Source organism: Artemia sp. Qi Xiang Cuo, chromosome 17 (genome assembly GCF_049724085.1).
Source record: "Artemia sp. Qi Xiang Cuo chromosome 17, ASM4972408v1, whole genome shotgun sequence".
Taxonomy (NCBI): Eukaryota; Metazoa; Arthropoda; class Branchiopoda; order Anostraca; family Artemiidae; genus Artemia; species Artemia sp. Qi Xiang Cuo.
Genome location: NC_142810.1, coordinates 59038515 through 59062670, shown reverse-complemented (window position 1 = coordinate 59062670; position 24156 = coordinate 59038515). Strand labels below are relative to the sequence as shown.

Genomic DNA, 24156 nt, shown 5'->3' with positions numbered 1-24156 from the left:
TTAGTGTCTGAAAGTAAAACAAAAAAAATTTTTAGCCTACAGGTTATAAACTGAGTTGAAGCTATTTTTCACTGAAAGAAAACACTAAAATTTGTGTTTCTGGCTGAATTCAGATGAAATAATGCTCAACCATGTCCTGATCTGGCAAAAAAATAAGTGCAGAAAAAAAGATTTTACCACTATTTGTGTAGAAACTAATTAGAAGTGTATTATGTGGCAATGCAGTCGAGACAATTCCATATCCTTGATCCACTGTCATTTAAGGATTAAACTTGCTTAAAATATTGGGTCAGTGCACTGTGTGAAAAATATTTTTCCATATTAAAGATAATTTACCACTCTTTAATTGCTTTGTATTTGAATTACTGCCCAATTGTCTATCTCAATACCTTTTGGATGCATTTAAAACATTTGCAGGTACTACAAAATGGGGCGGGAAGAATCCTTGGAAATTTTTATGTCCTTGGAATCCTTGGAAATTTTGACCATCAAAAGTTGAAAATGCATCTGAAACAAAAACGATGTTCTTTTTCCTAGGTTTGTCAGATTTAAAACATATACGAGATGTAAATTTTTCCTTATGGCATTTTCAAATTCAAAATCCTAATAACTATTTCTACAATAAATTTCTATCGATTTTGCCCTCTCGTTTGGCTTGTTGGGGGCCAGGACTTTACTGAATTCCTTTCATAAGATGCAAAAGGTCAAGGTTTTCACCTAGGTATCTAATGCCATTCATTTGAAATAAATATAAGCTGAATGATAAAACTCCGATTGATCCATCACAAAATCTCAGCTGAATTTAAAGAAACAAGGATTAAAGATTGTTTTTTAATGTTTGTTTATTTACCTTTGATGATGGAATATTAAATCTTACGATATATTTCTTTATATGGTTTGTTTTGATCCCACGCCCCTCCTGACCAGCATTCCTTTTCTCCCTTCCTTTATTTTCTTCCTTGTTTCTTGGATTTTTGTTGTTATTGTTTTTTTTTGTTAAAGTTAATTTTTGCTATTATTACTTTTATTATGACGAGATGTTTTGTTTTGTCTATGCCCTATTATTTACATACCCAACCTTACGAGCTCTGCTCTCTGTTGTTTGTTTTTTTGTATTTTTAAGTATATTAATAAAACTAGTACAAGTACCGCTATATATGTCAAAATTAATTAGAAGTATATTATGTGACAATGCAGTTGAGGCAATTCTGTATCCTTGGGTACATATGACAGATTTATTTTGGAGGGGTGGGTGGAACCAGAGCATTTTTTTCTTGAAGTGCATACAGCTGATTACTACTTGAGAGGGAAGGGTTTCCAGTGATCTTTCTAGTGTGAACTCCATCATTTCCTCCCATCTAGATGTCAGATCGTTCGGGTGATTTTTGGCCTACATCGTCCCCCCCCCAGATGATGACTTTTTCCAAACATTTTCAATTTTCTGGAGGAGGTCTTCAGAGTAATTTCAGGGAATTTTTCAAATTGTCCCTCCTATTGTTTGCTATATATAACCATTGGTATGAAGTATCAAGAAAATTTTCTTGAATAATCAGTTCTAGTGTTTTGTCAGTTTGTGTTTTGATGCTGTATTTTTTGCTTGTTTGTTGTGTTTCACCATGGCCCAATAGAGCTTTTGTGTGAATAATTTTATCTATCTATCTATGTGTAGGATTTAATTAACAGCACACTTTTACTAAGAATGTTTTCCTTTTAATTGGCATGAAACAAAATTTGCATAAGAATGTGGGATTGAAAACAACTACCGATTTTTTTTTTAATTATGCACTTGTACATACAACACTGTTTCTTAAAATAATGAAAGGCACTAATGGGGAGAGTGTAAAATTCAAATTTCTAGCAGGCTTGCCCAGCCCTTTCACTCCCCCTGGAAAAAGTTTTAGCCCTTGGCCTATACCCCTCCCCTCACTAAAATAGTATCTTTGAGGAGGTCTTGAATCTATATTATAGTTTCAAATGGCCTAAATGTTAAATTAATAAACTAATATTTAATTATGCACCTTTCAGATCGTGTTGGAGGGAGAACTCTAACTGAAGAAGTGTCATTACCGGATGGAACGAAAGAAAAATTTGACCTTGGTGGACAATGGGTAGGTCAAACCCAGCACCATGTTATGGATCTCCTGAAGAAGTTTAATATTGAGACATATCCCCAAAATACAAAAGGAAGAAAGGTGATGGCGGTGGGGAAAGATGCAAAAATTAGGACCTACACAAATGATATTCCAAGTTTAGGGTCGTATTTTGGACTCATTGAATTAGAACTTTTTATTAGAAAGGTAAGGAACATTTTTTTGGGACATGCTGTGTTTTTATTAATTATCTCCGTGCCATTTTTGTCTTTTCTTTTTTCTAGAAGATTAGGGCTCTGAAGAAAAGTAACAGGGGATATTGTCAGTTAGCTTTTTTAATTTCAAATTAATTAGCTTATAACGAAACTGAGTTAGAATAAGTTTAAAATAAAAAAATTATATATTTTAACAAAAAAGGATAAATAAAGAAAGCAAATTTTTAAACATGTTTTGCAGTGCCACTTTGGCTGTTGAATTTTGGTTGTTTTTAAAATTTATGTTCACTGAGCAAGTTTTTCGTATATTATTTTTCTACAGTCCACAGTTTGAATGTTTTGGTACTACTATCACTACTTCTAATAACTCACTGCAGTATCAAGCCACCTGAGGCCAACACAGCTACTCACGCTCCTTCTCCATTCCATTCTATTCAAAGCCTCCCTCTTTACTTACTTTACTTTTTTACTTTCGGCGGGAACCTGAAGATGATTCATCCTGCCCAGCACCAATGGACGATGGGATGACTGACGTAATCCAACACAATCGGTCAGTAGCAGCCTCTTCTGCAATCTTCAGCCAGTTTTTATCCCAACGACGTCTGTGTCATCGGAATCATAAGCCAGTTTGTGTCCCAAGAATTTCAGTCGTCGTTGTTTTATGATTACCGAGAGGGGGGCCTTCTGGGCACAACGCCTTCGAACCTCAGGATTTGAGATATGAAACCATCGGCTGACCCGCAGTATGTTTCTCATGCAGCGATGGTCGAATACTTCTAGTAAATATGTTTTTTCGGTCTTTAAAGACCAAGTTTTACAGATGCACAGCAAAATCGATCGAATATCTTCCTCGATAACACTCATCATTATTATAATGCTAACATCATGTCTGTTCTAAAGTAACTTTTCCTTGATCGAGAAAACTCCCCTTGCATTTCCTATTAAAGCTCTAACATCAGCTTCTGTACCTCGGTTCGGTGTTAGGATAGAACCGAGGTAGCAGAACTCTTCAACAATCTCAATGGTTTCGCCTTCTGTATGGATAACTGGGTGGTTTAGGGCGTTTGATTTCATGATAATGGTTTTAGACTTGCTGATCATGAGGCCAGTTTTCTTTGATGTACAGGAGGCATCGTTGACCATCTTTTGGAGCTCAGCCAACAAGCTACTCATGAGACACACATTGTCTGCAAAGTCAAGGTCTGTCAGGCCGATTGGGTTGTCTTTTTTCTGACTGACAACAAAGCCTTTGTGGGTGCAAAGTGAATTCATCATTATCCAGTCTATTATGTAATTGAATAGAACTAGCGAAAGGGGGTACCCCTGTTTGACCCCTGACACAACGTCAAATTCCGTTGTTTCGCCGTCGGCAGTTCGGATTATTGTGACTGATTATTGATTATTGTGGCAGTTCGGATTATTGTGATTATTGAGGCCTCGAACTGACAATTCAATTTTCTAAACGAGTCAAGCCATTACAAGCTTTCTCATTCTTATTTTTCACGATCCCCACACTTAACAAAAAAAAAACAAACAAAAAAAAAAAAAAAACTGCAGAATTTTTCCAGATTTGTATTGTAAAAAAATTATCGTGCAGTCAACTAAAATTAAGGATAATCCAAGCTGTACATTGTCACCTGAAAAAATATTATAATTTTCTAGAATGGCTCTCCCCCCCCCCCCTTATGCAACCAGGAGTTTTTCAGCATTGCCCTTGAAAAAGAAAAGAGAGTCAGCACACACATTATCGTAAAAGTTTATTCACGCAAGCATTTTCAAAATATAATGTATTCCAAATTAAATTTGAACAAAATAGTCTTCTCCAAACGCCCCTACTGATAAAAAATAGTTGCGTAAACAGTCAACATAGTAATAGATAAGAATAAATTAGTAGCTGATTTTATTTATCTTTATTGATTTTATAATAAACGATTTGGGAATTTTTGTTGCCTGGTCAAAATAAGAATGATATATTAAAATGTTTCAACTACTGAAAAACGCAGAAATGTTTGTTAGTTAAAGGTACTGATTAAAACTTTAATTAATATAAATCATATGTGTGTTGGCCTGAACATAAACATTTTTTTTTTTTGCAAAATCCAGGTATGACAAGGCCAGTTCTACCAGTATTCATATTTAATTGATTTCTAAAAAGTTTAGCTTCGGAGTTATGACAATTTTTTTAGACAAAATGTAGGGAATTCACAAAATCAAAACTACAAAACGGAAAATATCACTGAAGGAATTTTATTTTTGGAACACTAATGATAGCTCCTGTTCTTAGGAAACCGAGATCTGTTTGCCCGAGCTGGAAAAAATTACCTTGTCTTGAAGAAAAGTTACTTCTAGGATATCAGAAAATTTGAATTTGCAACAAAACATAGGGAATTCGCAAAATTAAAACTACTAAATAAAAAAAAAGTCACAGGAGGAGTTTATTTTTTGAACACCAATGTCGGCTCCAGTTCTTGGAAATCAAATCTGTTTACCCGAGCTGAAAAAAAACATTACCTTGTCTTGAATAAAAATTACCTCTAGGATATTAAAAAATAATGCGTCATGAAAATTATGGAAATATTTTCAACTAAGAAGGAAACATTTCTTATATAAGAAAATTTACGTCATCTTGCCTAATTTTTACAGTATTGCTCGATCGAAGAAACTACACTTTTACTTGCGCTTATGCATAAAAGGACACAAATTATAATGTTGAATAAAATACCAAGTGGAAAATTTTCACATCATCACATCATCATCATCATTGCTGTTCTGCTTGTTGATGAGTTTAATAGTGGTGGTCTTTGCGTCTTTGAGGTGTTTGCTGTATGAAGGAAATTTAACTCTGATGTCCACGACAAATTTTGCTTAAATCGCATGAATTGATAGCAGTTCTTTTATTGAGCAGTTCTTTTATTGAAATGAGTGAAAAGAACGTCTTGTCATCTCTCTGTTGGTAAAAACGTCTTTTCGAAGGATCCTACATGATGCTCATACCTATGCTTCAAAATAACGACTTATCCCTTGGGGAGGGCTACGCTTTGATTTAGCCTTCGCTTAATGATTTAAGACACAAATACCTCTTGTCAATTGTCTGAGAAATAAATTACTAAGTAACTTCGTTGTCAAAATTTGCGGCACTGCAAGTCATGGATGCACTACATTTGCATTGCGTCCACAATGAGGAGCTTACGATCAGGTCTTGTTTGCCACCTTTGCTCCCACTTTCCCCCTGCTCCACTTTCACCCTGACAGGTTTACTCTCCAACAAGAACTGTTTAAATCGTTTGCAGGTTGTCTGGCTATGCAGTGCGCACGCCAGTTCCAATCGTCCAGCTTTCTTCTGTGAAATCCCTACGGGATCCAAGAAGAATGCCTCATTAAGTGTATTTTGTGATTTTCTTGTGTCTCCCATTGAAGTGCACTAAATAGACCTAAATGAAGTACGATATTAAGGGTTGTATCTACATTGTCGAAAACAAATTTTTGAATTCAGTCCTGCCGTCATTGAATTTAACCATGCATGAACTGGTTTGACTTTGTAGTATCTTATTGGACTTGGATGTCTTTATACTTTTTATACTTTTTTTTGCCCCCTAAATTGAAGAGTAATAATAAATAATAACAATAGTTCAGTGATTTAACTATACATTCAGTGAATTTTTTTTGAAAGCGTTACACTCCAAAAATATTTTACCCTGCTTTTATTTATATTTAGTAAAGTTAATTTCCTTAATGTCCTACCAACATGAATGAATGATATATAAAATCTAATTGTCTCTGGCTAGATAAGACATTAAATCGCGTTGAAAGCCAAATTCTGGGAATTGATTGCTTGTACTTTGTACGCTCTTTAAGCGACCGATAAGAGGTTACGATATATTATGTTACATAATATGTATTATATATATTATATTATATTACAAATTGGAATTTGTAAGAGCTTGGTATTACTCCAGATGAACATGACAATTCGCTTATTTTGTACTGGAACGTACTTCTATGTTGAGTATCGAGATTTACACATTTGTCACCTCGAAATGACAGGGGTCCACTCGAAATGTCGAAACTTTCACGGCTCCGACCTCATTTTCCCACATTTTCCTTATTATTTTTTCTCCCTTCAAAAAGAGAAGGTTTTGTGTACTTACCTGTTAAAACCCTAAGAAAGTTTATTGATAATCTCTGCTGTTTTTTGAATCTAGCCTTTTTGCCGCTGCGGTCTTTGCTCTGTATATCTACGGCTCTTCAGTCCTGAATCAGCCTCTTCAATCTTCAGGCGATTTTTTTTTCAATTCTACAATTCTACATTATTTGCTTCCCTTATCTTTTATTTATTTCCCTTTATCCTTTGTTAACTCTGCATCTATTTCAAACACATTCCGGTAAAATCTATAGTTTTTTGATAAGCAATAGTCCTTGGAAGGACCTTGGCAAGGTCAATGGCGGGCATTTGTCCAGAGATTAATTTGGTGGGTAAGGTCTAAACTTAAAAAAAAAAACAAAATATAGAACAAACCTAGAAGTTTGTTTGTTCTTTTTTTTTGGGGGGGGGGGGGGGAAGATAAACGAAAACCCCCTAGTCAGTAATTGTACTGATTTGAGTTCACTGATTACGCAGAAGTACGTTATAACGTAATTCTGATATAACGTTGTAACGTTATTACATAATAGTAATAACGTGAATTTTCCCGCACAGGGTTGCAGTGCCTGTTCAGAAACTTCAGCCGGTACGCTGTGCCCATCAGCGATTAGCGAAAAGTTTTATACCTAGTTTTGAAAAATTGTATAACTAAAATCAGCAGGATTGATTAGTGTTTTTTATGTATCGCGATAGATTCAAAAATAGCCCGATTCAAAAATAAAACAAAAATAAATATGGAAAGTTACGTGTAAAAACTAAAATTATGCAAAACGTAATACAAATACAAGATAAAGTAAAATGACTAAAAGCTTTGAACAAAATGAAATTTAAGCAGGTATCTGTTTTTCAAATCATTTCAAAATAATGAGGGTGAGAAAAGAATTATTTTAATATATTGAGCAGAGAATGCCTTGTTGGTGGCAGCACTGTTGATACTAAATAAGTAATTTGGTAACTACCAAGTAACATGTTTGTGACTCTGCTTTTAATTCTTTTTCCCTAGAATTTTCCTGGATGGGAGGGGGGATTTTTGGAGAACTTTTGGATGATCCTACCCCCCTCTTTTCTGTACATGTATGTCGATTTAGATTTTAGTTCAACGCCATCTAAATACTTATAAAAAATAAACCCATCTGATTTGCAGGCTGAAAGTTTAGCAAAGAAGATATCGATGGAAAATCCTTATGCTTCACCTTTAGCCAAAGAATTGGACAATATCACTTTGGATTCATATGTCAAAAGTAATTTGAGAACACAGGGCGCGAGAGACGTGATTCAAGCTGCTGTCAGAGCATCGATGGGTAAATGATTTGTTTGGATGGGCCTTAAAGGTCTACTTATTTTAGTGGGCACTCGTTAGAAGTTTATTAATACAGTAAAATTAAATCTTCCATTAATTTTTGCGGTCGTTTCTGGTTTTCTGTTAAATAAATTATATGTTTGTAGAATAAACCAATAGCAGAGCTGGATTTAACTGCACCCTTAGTATCCTAGTAGCCCCCCTCTTCTTTTCTATGGTTAAAGAGGCCGTGGGTTCACATCTTCCTAGTGGCACACACTTATTAATAAAAAAGAAAAAGGAACATTAAAACTCGCAAAATTCACTGCTTCAGGCGCAGACCCGGAGGGGGAGAGACAGTTCTGCCATCTGGCTTGTGTGTAGTTTAATTGTATGTATTTTTTCCACATTTGTACCAGTAGCTGTACACCTCCCTCTCCCGATCGTGGGTTTAGTTTAAATTGGAGCACCTTTTTCTTACGAACAAGAAAAAAGTCATTTAAATCTCGATAAGCTCCCTCCCCCCGCCCCAGGGCTGAATGCCATTGCTTATACTATTTTTAGAGCAAATTTTAGAATAATGCTTTACGATCATAGAATGTGATAGGTACCCTAACGAAACCTACCTGTCAGAAGACCGTGGCTTTGTAGTGGTGCTATTATTGTGCATCTTAAACGATTTATTAGGTTTGCATCCCTAATAAAAGGATCTTTGGCTTCAGACACCCCCCAACCCCCTACCTCTCCCTCCAACAAAAGCTCTTAGCACTCGGTTTTCATAGAGCTTCATATGCAACTGTGGCAGCTTTATTGTTTGATGCATAAGTATATTTAAATGCATTATATCTAAATATGTCTTTGACAGGGTTGCCACCCGATGAAACGTAAATCACTAGATTTTTGTGATTCTTAGATCGATTTAGTGATTTTCTCCAATAATCTAGTGATATATGTCCTGATTTATGGAATTTTTTGTTTAGGCAATACAAAAATCACTAGAAATAGTGATAAATCTCTAGGGGTGGCAACCGGGTCATTCATCCTGCAAAAAGCTTGCATATCATTCCTAAATTTGTATCCAATAATTCTAGTTATCTTGTGGCATTACTTTTACAGCAGGAACGGGGTCATCTGTACTGGCACTGCCACTGTACCATTGGCACTGCCACTTTACCTAGGGCCCTTTCTAGGTCTAATACAACAGTTTAATGTGATGCAGAATAAATGAAGAAAGTGGTTAACGGCCGAAAAGGCATTAATGACCTTAATTGACTTATTCAGTTATTAAGGAGAGAGAAACAGCTTCGAATAAAACAAAATGTATGAAATTCCGTAACAATGTGAAGCCATATCTATGTCTAGGTCCCTTTGTTCTTTAGCCCCCCTATTTCCCCTTTTGGTGACGTGTCTCATCAAAATTCTCCATTGATTCCTTTAAATGAAGGCTAAACAATCGTTTAGTTTTGCTTCATTACTTTTTGGCTGGTCTTTAATCCAGTCACCACCCATGTTTCAATGGTTTTGATCGATGAGTATATGAGTGAGTTGTTGCATAAACAAACAATTTTTGATAATAAAACTTAGGGGGGATATAGTGCCTTAACTCACAGTAAAAACACTAGGGTAAGGGTGTGGGGGCTATGGATAAACCCCTGAGGGAGGGGGTCTCAAAACAAAGCTGTTTCTCAAGTATTTAGTCCTAGACTTTCCCTGCCGCATCTAATTGTAGTGGTTGGCAGGGCAGGGAGGAGGGATTTGAGTATGGATGATTGATGAATCCTGGATTTGTTAGTAATTTTTCTTATCTACCATTATATTTTGTTCAGTTATTTTTATTTAGAAATGATTTAGTTAATTACTTGATTTAATATATAAGTAATTATGTAGACTTTAGCGCTACCGCGTAGGTTTTTGTCCAACGCGAAAGTGCTGTTTTTTTTTATTTATTTATTCGTGATTGTTAGAAATAAAAATTTGAACTTGAATTGTGTACTTATGGCTTAATTTTTTAATCTCCTATTGGACAAAGAAACAAAAATCCCCTGTTAGTTTTTTTTTTGTTTTTGTTTTTCATCGAAAAAAAAAATTTTTTTTTTAGTTTTTTTTTTTTTTTTTTTTTTTTTCGTTTTTTTTTATGGAAGGGCATAAATAAGTTATAGCAAAGGAAATATTACAAAAAGATACGTATGCCATCTACTTAAGTTGCAATTATTGTATATTTTTAGGAACTGAGATGTGTCGTTTATCTGCCCTGTTTTTCATAGCCTACGCAAATGCAGCAGGAGGGGTTATGCGACTATTTTTAGCCAAGGAAGGAGATGCACAAGAGCTGAGAGTAAAAGTAAGAGCTAGGCTAGGCACTGACAGGTGTCAAGTTTTGCTTCTCGACCGGGATTTCAAGTCGTCCGATCAAAAAAGACGTCTTTACGTCCTCTTTATCCGATTTTCTTTTTTTTGTCTCAAAGTTGGAGCACTGTGTTTCATCATCCGATAATATTCCGTTTACGAAGAACAAAATTTAGTTGTTTAAGTTCTTTGCTTCACCTTAAAAGCATTAGTCGCTTATAATGATATTTAATTGAAATAATTTTTTTTTGAAAACTTAATTAGATGAAAATTTGTCATTACTGCTAAAAACAAATCATTGGAGCGGAAAATTCGCTATGGTCAGCCCAGCTCCACACGCTTCTCCGCCTTACCCTGCTCAAATCTTTACTCTTGACCAGAGACCCCACTACCCAAAATGTTTTAGAGGTGAGGAGGGGAATGGATTTTACCGACTGTGCAGTCAGTCTTAGTGACGGACTTGGGTGATATTGCTATTAAGAATATCTTATCTTCTTCTTTTTTATCGACTTTTTTATCACATTTTATCGACTTTTTATCGACTTTTCTTATCGACTTTTTTATCACATTCATTTTACGTCATTTATTTCTATCAGCCCATTCACTTAATAAAACCCATTTTACTGAAAATCATTGCACAAAAAAATTGCCTATGGTCAGAACATCCGCGACCTAGAATAATATAATGATTTTCAAAAACTTATTTATTTATTTTTCCAGTAAAATAAAAGTAAATGACAATAATAAAATAAATACAATAAAAATAAATAATAATAAAATAGATAAAGTGAAATGACAGTAAAATAATAATAAAAAACAATAATAAAAGAAGTAAAATAACAATAAATAAGAATAATAAAATAAATAAATTAAAATAACAATCATAAAATAAGTAACGTAAAATAACAATAAATAACAATAGTAAAATAAATAAAATGAAATTACAACAAATAACAATAATAAAATAAATTAAGTAGAATTACAACAAATATCAGTAAGAAAATAAATAAAGTAAAATAACAATAAGTAACAATAATAAGATAATAAAGTAAAATAACAGTAAATAACAATAATAGAATCAACAAAGTAAAATAACTATGAAATAACAATAATAAAATAAATAACATAAAAATAACAATAATGAAATAAATAACGTAAAATAACAGTAAAATAACAAGAAATAATAAAACAAAATCAAGTAAAATAACACAACTAATCAAGAAATTAAAAATCATACGAACAGATAATTCAAACACTCAAGTGATGACAAAGTAGTTCTCAACTATAAATTAAAACAGAAGAAAAAAAAACAAAAAAACTAAATGCTTTTGTAAAAATAAAAGCGGGAGTGTATGAAGTACACAGTACTAATGGAGCGAAGAGGTGAGGGCGTTATTTAGGCTTTCATGAAGATATTATAATATTGAGCAGGTAGATATGTAGGAATCTGCTTTGACAGAGAATAGGCTTATATTGAATAATAAACTAAAATATTTGAATAGCTGATTTCTTAAAAAAAATGAAAAGGATTGTCTATTTTATTTGATTTGAAATTTTTTGAAATTTCTCATTTTATTTGATATTTCTTTGAAATATAGTATTGTGAATTTGCCAGGCTGGAGTAGCCTCCTTTGTCCCTTTCCTGCTCCTAGTTGTCATATTTTGGGGTCCTTTTCTTTGTTTTATTTTACTTGTGTCTTATGGTAGATTATAACATTTGTTTTGATTATTGATAGTCTTTTATTCGAGCTTAGTTTCCTGTTGGCTTTATTTGAATATTTTGGTTTATTTTGTTAAGTAAAAATCTTAAATGGTACTTTGAGTGAGGGTAGTACAACTTCAAAACGCACCCAAAATAGCAAAATATTGGGAGAATTAATTTTACAAAACACTATTTTTCGGAAAAAAATAAAGTTTGCGTTTAAAATATAACCCAAGTAAGAAAAGGTCAAAACTCTGGGCAACACCTATTCCAAAGTCCTGGCATTGACACTTGAATTCAGGAAACTTTTATTTTCTGAAATGGTGACCTACCGCTGGTCCCTGTTGGCTCGATTTGAATATTTTGTTTGTTTTGTTAGATAAAAATCTCCAATTTTGATTTGAGTGAGGGTAGTACAACTTCAAAACGCACCCAAAATGACAAAATATTTAGAGAATAAATTTTTGAACACACAATTTTTCAATGAAAAGAAAAGTTTGCATCTAATATCTAACCTAAGTGAAAAAAGGTCAAAACTCTGAGTAACACCTATTCCAACGTCCTGGCATTGCCACTTGAATTCATGAACTCTTATTTTCTGAAATGGTGACCTACCGCTGGTCCCTGTTGGCTCGATTCGAATATTTTGTTTGTTTTATTAGATACAAATCGTCAATTTTTATTTGAGTGAGGGTAGTACAACTTCAAAAACGCACCCAAAATAGCAAAATGTTTGGAGAATTTATTTTAGAAAAATTTATTTTTCGTGAAAAGTAAAGTTTGCGTTTAAAATATAACCCAATTGAAAAAACGTCAAAAATCTGGGTAACACCTATTCCCAAGTCTTGGCATTGACTCTTGAATTCATGAACTATCATTATCTGAAATGGTGTTCTGCCGCTGGTATATGTTTATTACGATTATGCATATTTAACTGTTTTAATTAATTAATTAAAAGTTTTAAAATTCGATTAATTCTTTCTTCTTTAGGGAGGAACGCAGCAGCTGTCAACAATCATGACTAGTAAGATAGGTGGCAACAATGTACTGCTTAAAGAGCCTGTTGTTTCAATTGCACAAGATGAAACTGGCATTACTGTTACTACACTTAATGAAAAGTCATTTAGGTAACTTCAACGTTTTTTAGTGATAAACTACATAAACATTTTTCAACTGAAAGTAAGGAGCAACTTTAAAGCTTAAAGCGAAAAGAAATGATTCAGTATATGTAGGGACCTACCGCTCCTCAATCCCTCGCTCTTCATGCTAAATTTTTTAATACTTTAAAAAAGCTTGTTATTCGAATTAAGCGGCCTTTGTGTTTCAGGAGTCGTTCTGAAAGAATTAGGACAAATGTCAAATAGCGTAAAGAGCGAGCTTTTGAGGAAGAGGTGTCTTCTCTCATATATGGAATAATTTCTGTTCGTTTTAAGTTTTAATTTCCGTGTTTTTAGTTTCGGTTACTATTGGGCCAAGTCACTTCTTACTTAATGTTTGTTACCACCAACTATTTGATCATTTAGATGTGTTAAAGGTAATTCTTTGAGAAAAAAGACCTGTTTTACTACATTATTAATTTGAACAGGTAAGGACTTAAACAAGGCCTTACCCACCCATTAAAACGTCTAGAACAAACAGTATAGCCAAACACAATCAAACGAAAAGAAGTATCCATGGACTATGGACTGAAGTATCCATGGACTAGAAGGATCATGGACTAGAAGTATCCATGGACTAGCAACATTTTAGTTACTAAATATAAGCCATCATAAGTTCAAAAGTAAAAACACCTCAAATCTGATAAGTTAATCCCAAGTGATCACAATCTTTCGGGACCCTTTGGAGAAATGCATACCCCATGCAGACCCCATTTGGAGAAATGGGATTTGGCCCTTTAAATTCTTGACCCAGGAATAGTGGCACGCTTTCCATAAGTTGTTGATTATCGTATTTCTTTGATAGATAAACCTTGTGAAATACATGCCTATTAATGTATTAACCAAGAATTAAAAAAAAACTAAATACGAAAGTAGATTAGGCCTAGATATACCCCTTTTAGGAGAAAACTAGTGAATGGGCACAAAATTTTTTTGAATGGGTTATATTAGTATTTATTCTAGAATGTCTGTAACTAACATTTTATGCTTTCTTTTTCAGTAAACTTTATTCTAGGTTGAGTAGCCCCTTCTAGGGTATTTTGATAATTGTTGAGAGGAATATACCGATATCGTCTGCTTTTTGGTATGATTTACTCTTAATATTGGATGGTTCAAGCATAGGTTAGGAGAACGGCGGTGAATAAATAATTTCTTAGACCACACTGCTTTTCCATTTACAAAGAAAATAAGAGAGAAGAAACGGGTTTAATTTGAATAAAGCAGTGGAACAAAACAAAAAATAAAAAAAACAACAAAACTTTAAATAAATAATAAACAAAAATGAATATTTCGACTCCACGTCCGGGAAATATTTAGCTGGAAAATATTTAAGGAGAAAGAAACAATAAAAAAAAAAATAAAGAAAATCATCTAAAGAAAACGACAACTTACACACAAGATAAAAAAGGAAACGAACAAAAATAACAACAAAAATAAATACAACTCACATTTCAAACACTTCCAGAACTGCAAATACTGTACCTGATTGGCTAATCACTGACAAGACAAATGAATGTCTTATTATTATATAATATATAATTATCCTCCTCTTAACTCCTTAGCTCCTCTTAACTCCTTAACTCCGGTCTTGACTCCTCTCAGAGCTGAACATAGATACTAACCTAGAAACATAGAAAACATATAAAAACATGCCTCTTTCGTGATCTTTTCCCCTTCCTTTCTAAGGTTGGTTCACTATGTAAAATAAGTTTGTTTAGTTGTTCTTTGAATTTTGATGGATAATGATGCATCTCTGTGATGGTGCATCTTGAATCAATTAAAGACTAGCAGAAGGAAGAAAATGAGTTAACTGCTTAACCAACATAAACACATATAATTATCCCCTTTAAAGTCAGATTGGCAAATGAGATATATTAAAATGAAGGCTATGTTAATTTGAAAGAAAATTCATAAAACCCCAGGTCACCACCCCTGATTAAATTTACAAGTTCAAAAGTATTTGAGCTATATATGGCAAAAGGTCAAAGGAACTTGCGCATTATAAATAAAGTAGATTTTTTTTATTAGTGGATTTTTTTTTTTTTTTTTTTTTTTTTTTATATAAATGCTTTCAGTAAAACACTGGTAATATTTTACCTTAAATAGCGGGAGGATGACGAAATTGAAGCCCTCAAATTATATGGTGTGTAAAAAATTTGTCATTGATAAATTTTCGAAAAAAGGTTACCTTCTCACACATTGTTGAACTGTGAATCCTGCATATAGTTTGATCAAAAATTTACAAGGTTTCCAAAAGATATTACGAGGATGCGACCCTAACCAGCAGCTAGCAGCAGCTAGCACCAGTGCTAGCAGCTGATTTCAAAAGGGGAAGTTTATCAGTTAATTGTATTGGAAAACTGATATCGTTTTTCCTTCTCTAAATTTGGATCACCCAGAAAATTTACCCAAAAATATTCGGAGCTTCCTTGGACCTTTCTTTTTTTTTATGTAAATGAACAAGTTATACAAACACCATATCCTAAACCTAAGGCCTAACTCATATACTTCGGAAAAAGTGTATTTTTTTTAAGAAAGAAAAAATATCTTCATGATCCTGGGTATTTGGTTTGCTTGCCTTTTGGAAAAAGGTAGAAAATTTCTTTTCCTCTGCCAATAAAATTTGTTTTAAATGTTTAAGCTTAAAATTAAATGGTCATATAACTGATTAAAATTAGCGCAACATTTAAACTGATTAAAATTGTGACATTTAAAAAGATTTCTTGTATCTATGTTCAGCTCTGAGAGGAGTCAAGACCGGAGTTAAGGAGTTAAGAGGAGCTAAGGAGTCAAGAGGAGTTAAGGAGTTAAGCCTTTGTAGCCGAGGCTGAAGTCACTCGTGGTAAAAAGTGAGGCTGAATATTTGGTTTGTTGTCGTTTCTGGACCTTAGTTGAAAAATTCATTTTTGCTTTCAGTGAAATTTGTTTCAAATAAATTTTAAGAATAAATTGTTGAAAATTAATTAGCTTAACAGATGTACAAATGCATGCTTAAAGTTAGGTCAGTAACTGGCGCGCTGGTACTTGCAAATTTTGTTTCTGGTATCTAAGCTGGATTCTAAGAGGGGTCAAATTTCGTTCCGGTAGTCGGATTTTAAACTGTTCCGGTAGCCGGATTGTAAAAATGTTTTCGTTTGGCCGAATTTTCGTTTTACTTCCGTTTTGGATCATATTTGAAAGAATTCACTCGTGTTTCTGTTGAGATTTTGTTTAGAATAAATTTTTAAAATAAACTGTTCCGGTTTCGTTCCGGTAGCTGGATTTCAAGCCACTATGTGAAAAAGTGTTATCATGGCCGAATGTTCGTTTTACTTCCGTTTTTGATCATAGTTGGAAAATTCGCGTGTGTTTGTGGTGAAATTTTATTTAGAATAGTTGTTGAAAATAAATAAGCTTAACGTAAATTGTTCAAATAATGCTTAAAATTAGTTCAATAATTGGTTGGCTAACACTTGCGAAGTTTGTTTCGGGCATCCAAGCTGGACTCTAAGAGGGATTAAATTTCGCTCCGGTAGCCGGATTTCAAGCCGCCATGAAAACATGTTTTCGCGTGGCCGATTTTTCGTTTTGCTTCCGTTTTGGATCATAGTTGAAAAAACTCGCTTGTGTTTTTGGTGAAATTGTTTGGAATAAATTAAAAAAAAAATTGTTGAAAATAGATAAGCTTAACATAAGATATTCGAATAAATGCTTAAAATTTGTTCAACCAACAATGCGCTGACACTTAATAGTAATAATAGTAATAGTAATTTATTAACACACACAAGGACAATACATTTTACTCACTACCGACCCAAGAACCTGGGGTCAGGTTGTCCTAAGGGTAGGCATATATCAAAATTTCATATTCACAACAGAAATATACAACCTAGGCCTAAAAAAAATAAAATAAAAGAAAAATCATTCCCCTTCGCACGCAGTTCCTACCACCAATCACAAAATCACCATACTTGTCCTCCAGGTACATAAAAAAAAACATTAAAAAAAAAAAAAAAAAAAAAAAAAAAAAAAAAAAAAAAAAAAAAATTAAAAATCATATTTCTCATATAACATTCCTTTTATTTTATTTTTAAATTCCTTCAGATCCCCTATTTCTCTTAACTCTTTATTAACCCCAGTCCACAACTTTAATCCCCTATAAATAGGCGAGAATGTCGACCTGGCAGACACCACGAGCGGGGCATGTAAATTTTCCCTTTGGCGAGTTTCATGATCATGAATCGAAGATCTAGCTTTTAGCATTCCTGAAAAGCAAGACGGTAATAATTCATTATTATATTTGAACATAAATTGAAGGCTATAAAAATCTCTAAGGCCTGCAGCAGGTAATACTTTTACATCAATATAGGTAGCTCTAACAGATACAAGATTTGATTTACCAGTCAACACACGGATTCCGTTATTTTGGATCACTCGAACTCGATTAGTAATTGATGGAAACGTACTCAGCCAAATAGATGAGCAATACAATATATGTGGATGTATAATAGAAAAATACAAAGTGCGAAGAAAAGAAGGGGGTAATACATGTTTCAATTTACGCAGTATTCCCAGATTACGGCACAGGATTCCTGACACCTTTTCAACATGTTTCCTAAAAGATAGTGTTTCATCTAGCATAATACCCAAATATCTAACACACTGATCACGCTTAACTTTACCTTCCAGGTAACTCACTTCTTGGATCCATGGGTAGTAATTAGATGTACGCGAAAATATTACAAAACTGCTCTTTGATGGGTTTACTTTTATTTTATTAACTCTTAGCCAGCTAGACACTTGATCTAAACACTGTGTCATTAATTCAACTAAAAGGCGTTCTGTTTTTGCAATGCAAATCAATGAAGTATCATCGGCAAATAGAGGTACTGTAACGTCACTGTCACTGTGAAACATGTCGCTCATTTTAGTTTTCGCATCCTTCAGGGACAGTACAAGATCATTTACAAATATCAAAAATAGCAAGGGGCCAAGAACGGACCCTTGTGGCACACCACATTTCATATCTACAACGGAAGAAGTAGATCCATTTATTCGCACATACTGCTGCCTATTAGACAAAAAACTACGTAGGAAATCAAGAGCAGGCCCTCTAATCCCATAAAATTCACATTTTTCAAGCAATATACCATGGTCTACAGTGTCGAAAGCTTTTATAATGTCCAAAAAGATGGTAGACACTTTAAAACCAAGGTCCAGGGCAGTATTCACAACACCACAGAGATAAGCCACAGCTTGTTCGGTCGTGCGTCCATTTCTGAATCCAAACTGGGTGGATGTTAGTATTGAATGGCACTCTAAATAATGGTACAACCTCCGGGAAAAGCACTTTTCCACAAGTCTTGACATGACCGGTAAAACGGAAATCGGGCGATAGTTACTTACCTCACTGTGATCACCCCCTTATGAACCGGTGTAATTCGTGCCAACTTGAAACAAGATGGAAATACTCCCTGTTTAAAACAAAGATTTATTAGGTTAACTAATACATGCGATATAGCTGGCCACAGATATTTAATTATCCGTAGAGACAAAATGTCACTACCAGCTGCACTATTTTTCATGTCGAAAATTATTTCTTTTACTTCACTCTCGGTCACCGGTTTGAGGTAAACTGAAAATTCTGTTTCGCTATTTCCAAGGTAATGTTGGAAAGGGCGGTCGCCATCCACTATTCTTACTCCCTCAGCCACATTATGTCCAACTGTAGCGAAGTGGTCAACAAATTCTTGGGCTATATCAGACGGGTCACTTAATTCTGCACCTACTCGACCAATAATCTGATCCGGGGCGACTGTGTGGGGAGGATTTATGAGCTGTTTAATTATCCGCCATGTTTTATTGGGGTTTCCAGCTGCATCACCAAACTTTTTCTTATAATGAGCTTCCTTTGCTTTTCGCAAAAGTCTATTTAATGCATTTCTGTAGTTTTTGTATATCCTTTCATTAACATCACTAGGTTGTAACATTTTCTTTTTAAACAGCAAATCCCTTCGATTTATTGATCTGAGCAATCCTTTTGTCACCCACGGCTTCTTAGGCATTTCTCTGCGAGCTCTTTTCCGTACCTCTTTAGTGCAACTATTCAGCAGATTAAGCAGTTTATTATAGAATTTCACAAACTTCGCATCAGCATGATCAGGTAGAGCTAGCTCTTCATCCCAATTAACATCCAGTATTTTGTTTTTACAATCACGGAGGGCACTAGGATCCAGTACTTGTGTAATCTTATTAAACCTGCCATTTACCGAAGGAGAAGTCTGCGTCGATGTTGAATATGAGCCAAAAACACCAAAGTGGTCCGAGGTATCACTAACCAGGACACACGGATTAGAAAACGGTACATTTGTAAAAATGTTATCAAGGCACTTCGCAGTTGACGCAGTTACTCGAGTACTTACATTAATTGACGGAATCAGGCCATAAGAAATCATCATATCTAATAGAAGATTAGTCTTTTGACCAGGATCAATTAGGTCAACGTTTAAATCACCCATCAAAAAACAAGGGGTCTCCACTGGAATCTTCTCTAGCTGCTGCTCAAGGAGGTCCACAAATTCATCAACCGCACTCGATGGAGGGCGGTATGCAACAATAACAAAACTTTGGAATTTATCAATCTTCAACTGTAACACAAACGACTCAAATACCATTTCTTTATAAACCGACATATCACTAAAAAAAAAAAAAATTTGTTCAACCAACAATGCGCTGACACTTAATAAATGTGCTTCTGGTATTTTAGCTAGGGGGGGGGTTCGAATTTTGGTCTAGGAGGGGTAGCCGTATTTCTCGTCACTCAGTAGAAAAAAAAATATCTTCGCGTGGTTGAACATTCGGTTTCCTTCAGTTTTGGATCAGAGTTTTTGTTTTTGGTTTTGTTTTTCCTGCCGGTGAAATTTCGTTTAAAATAAATAAGTTCAAAATCAGATGTTTAAATTTTCATTCACAGATGCTCTAATAAAAGCTAAGAATTAGCACAACCAATGGCGCGCTTACGTTTAAAAATATTTTCAGTTCCTAAACTAGGCTCTGAGGGTAGTCGAATTTCGTTTGCGTTCCCGGATCTGAGTCACTCGACGAAAATATGTCAGAGTGTGGCTGAATCTAAAGTTAGCTTTTGTTTCCGGATCAAAATTAAAAGGAAAGTTTTTTCTTGTAAATGAAATTTTGTTTAAAATACTATATTTTTAATTGTTTATACTAAATAAAAATTACTTATTTATGCTGGGGCGAAAATCTGTTATTTATATTCCTTATCAGATAGTTATTCAAAGAATTTTCTGTTGTCCAAAAAATTTCGTTGGAAGAAATTTGTACTTCAAACCAGTCATACTGTTTGAAGTTCACATAAGCAAAAGTACTTAGCTGTTTTCGCTAACATAAAATTTACCATACTCTGTTAAGACTTTGCTTAAAGTAACGACTTTTTTCCGTCGGAAAAGGCGTTGAGAAAGCCCTAAGATGCCTAAAATATTTAGTATTTTAATATTTAGTATTTGCCATTGTGACTAAAATATTTAGTAAAATTTTAAGCTTTCATTCATGATATTGTCAAAGGTCAAATTTTTAGCTAGAATTCCTATTCTTCCTTTTTCGCAAACATTGTATGTAATTGTTTGTTTTTAAGTTTTAACCACAAATTCCTTATCTTAGTCGAAGTAATATTATCACAACAACTCCGAAAGAGTATGGAAAACTGGCAAGAATGGAAACTGGTGGCACTGTAAAAGAATCACTGTACAAGTGGTGCTGTAAATGTAAAAATGACATCTAGTGTACGGTGTTTTCCCCTTTTTTTAAATTAACTTAAAAAACATTTTCCACAAAACAAGTTTTTCGGCTCAATGGCCTGCGCAATAGCCTACTGCACAGTGATAGGAAGACCTTTGTTGACAAGAAAGCCAGTGATTTGAAGATGCTTCAAGGAAAGGAGACACCTGCTCCTTGTAAAAACACCTCCGCGGGCTGACGGAAGGGAAGACTTCCACCGTGAGCCGTGTTTCGTCTGCTGACGGCAGCATGCTGGATGACAATGCAGGCCAACTCTCTGCCTGGAGCAGTCACTTCTCAACGCTTCTGAACGCCGAGGCAGTTGCTCATCCCGACCCAGATCTGATTCAAGCAGCCATGGCCACACTCTAGGTTACTTCCGACCTCGTATCGCAACCGTTTATCACCTCTGATATCCAAAATGCTGTAAAACGGTTAAATAACAATCGTGCCCCCGGCGTCTGGTATTTCTGCAGAACTCCTCAAGTACGGGGGTGCAGCGATGGTTCTGTGGCTCCAGCTAATCTTCTCAGCTGTATGGACGACGGAAAGCGTATCGAACGACTGGCGTGCTGGCATCATATTGCCGCTCTGGAAACGTAAGGGCAGCCGTCAAATCTGCTCCAACTATCGTGGGATCACGCCTCCGTTCCTGGTTAACTCTTCGCCATGTCACTCCTGGACAGGTGTTCCACTTTTTCGCGTAGAAAGAGAAGAGTCCACCAAGCCGGTTTCATGCCCGGCAGGTCGACGACGGATGAAATTTTCACATTGCGCCAGTTGATCGAGAAGACGTGAGAGTTCCACCGAAAACCATACCTCGCATTCATGTACTTTGAGGCTGCCTTCGGTTCTGTTGACTGCCGTTCACTTTGGCTGATACTAAGAACTACGGGTCTACCCAAGAAATATTGCTCACTTTTTGAAAATTTGTATGAGGATACGGAGAGATGCGTTCAAGTTATTGAAAAACGCAGTCCAACATTCTTGGTGAAGACTGGCTAGCAAGGTTGCACTGCCGTTCCCAAGCTTTTCATAGACCTGTGTCATAGATCATGTTATGACCAGAGCAACGAATTACTTTCAGTTTGGTCTTCAGTGCAGAGACCAATTGCTCTCTGATGCTGACTTCACTGACGACATAGCGGTAATTGCGGACACAGATAAAAAGGTCACCGAAGTCCTACAGGTGCTTTCAGAAGAAGCCTCGATAGTTGGACTGAAGATCAACTGGCAGAAAACCAAAGTTAGGCTCCTTGAGCCCCCCACGTCCCGTTCTATTGTAAAGGAAGTCAACATTGGAAGCAACCGAGTAGATGTGGTTGAACACTTCACTTACCTGGGATCTATTCTGTCGAAGAATGGCTTAATCACAAAAGAGCTTACATCTCGAATAGCCAAAGCATCGGCACTGGTTGGGAGGCTTAGCAGCATCTGGCGAAAGCCAAACATAAGCCGCTTTACCAAAATGCGCGTTTACAATGCGTCAGTCAGCACCGTGCTGCTGTATGGAGCGGAGACGTGGCCAGCTGCAAAATCTATCCTCAGCGCCGTCGATGTCGCACAGACGAAACATCTCCGAAGAATCGAAAGACTTCACTGGACTGACTACGTTAGCAACCAGACTCTCTTGTCACGTACGGCACAAACTCCTTTCTTGACGCAGCTCACCCAGCGTACTGTTCGGTGATACGGCCACCTCCTTCGCATGTCAAGCGACGCCCCAACACGGGTCACATTTGACTTCGACCCCACCCTACACGGATGCAAACGACCTAGAGGATGCCCACCCACTAGGTGGAAAGACAAAGCCGATGAATTCCTCACCCAAGCCCACATCCCGGTGGAAGAAGCTGCGAGCCTGGCAAGTGATAGGTCAAACTGGAGGCGCCTAGTCTCATCGTTCTCTACGCCGAACCCTCGGCAGGAGCCTTAAGTCAAGTCAAAGTAAATCAAGTTTTTCAGAGAATAGTAAAGAGCTCCATTAAACCAAAAAGGAGAAGAAATAAAGTAAGATAATCTCCCAAGCGTAAAACTACCACAAATCACCATCAATAAATAAATGAAATCCAAAACGAACAGAAATTACAATAAATAACTGAGTCAAACTTAAAACGAGCAAAAATTAACACGAGTAGAGCTGAAAACCCCCATGCCTTCTTATGACCGGAACATTATTTGTATTTTACTGAAAACAGAATACATTTTAAATGTTTTCACTTTTTTGACTTTAATAAGTAAAACAAATATTGAAATTTTTAGGAATAAATATCAGTATATGTAAATTAAACTGACAATCCACGGCCTTTTTTTTAAAACTAGCACTGTAAAGGTGAAAAACACGAGTGTCGTCGAAAATTCTGCGTTTTCTCTCTTTAAAAAAAAGGGATCGGATTGTTGTTGAACATGGACTTCTTGAATAGCCAGTGAAGAGACCCTAAATTACAACTGTACGTTGAAAGGATTTTTGAGTATCTCCTCAATCAAAGCTTCGTGACTCTTAGGCTAAACCAAGATTAGAATATTAGAGGCTACAGTGATGACAGTGGTCAAATATGGCTCTGAGGCAAGGACGCTCCGAAAAGCGGATGAAGATTTGCTAGATGTTTTCCAGAGAAATTGCTTAAGGATTGTTCTGGTTACCCGGCTGACTGACCGTATTTCAAACAATAGGCTATACGGAAAATGTGGTTCAATACCGCTCTCTAGGGCTGTAATGAAAGAAAGGTTGAGGTGGCTAGGGTATGTTGTGCGGATGAAGGATAACAGATTGCCGAAGATTGTTCTTTTCGGCCAACCGTCTAGGGCTAAATGGAAAGCAGGTCGTCCTCGTCTGGGGTTGGAGGACGTCATAAAGAAAGATTTAAAGGAAATGGGAACTTCATGGGCGGGCGTAAAAAGGGAGGCTTTGAATAGATTGCGATGGAGGAGGAGCGTGCGTAGCTGTGTTGGCCTCAGGCGGCTTGGTGCTGCGGTGAGTTGTTAGTAGTAGTAGTAGTAAAGCTTCGTGACATATTAGGTCTTAGTTTTAGTTAAATCTTAGTTAACTATTTTACTTAGTTAACTATTTAAAATCTTAGTCTTAGTTAAATGAATAAGACTTATCGTTTTATGCACTTTAGACGTAGGCTGTGGGGGAGGGGGGGGTTGTCAAAGTTGGAGTCAATTTTCCCAAATCAAGTGAGAATAGCTGTGAAAACTCAAAAATGAGCCAAGTACCATAAAGATGAACTAAAGAAAACTGACCCGTTTCTGTGGATACTTGAATTATGCAGGCTTATCTTTGTTTGACAAGATTTTTGAAGAAACTAAATTTAGGCTGGATAGGGCAAACTGGGATCTGGGGGGGGGGCTTAACTTTGTGAAGGGTGCCCCCCTGGCCCCATAGCAAATTATGCCCCTGGATGTAGAGAAGGGTGAATAACCCCAAACCTTCTAATCATTACCAGCTTA

The 24156-nt window shown here is 35.6% G+C and overlaps 1 protein-coding gene across 2 annotated transcripts in view; it reads left to right on the top strand.

Moving 5' to 3' along the window:
- LOC148942414 (putative flavin-containing monoamine oxidase A) overlaps positions 1 to 24156 on the top strand; it is an 87565-nt gene that overhangs the window by 24645 nt on the left and 38764 nt on the right. For both annotated transcript variants that reach the window (XM_089103526.1, XM_089103527.1), the window contains exons 2-5: positions 2026 to 2297; positions 7591 to 7747; positions 9951 to 10066; positions 12764 to 12900. In XM_089103526.1, the coding sequence (XP_088959652.1) occupies positions 2026 to 2297; positions 7591 to 7747; positions 9951 to 10066; positions 12764 to 12900 (682 nt within the window). The remainder of the gene's footprint in view (positions 1 to 2025; positions 2298 to 7590; positions 7748 to 9950; positions 10067 to 12763; positions 12901 to 24156) is intronic.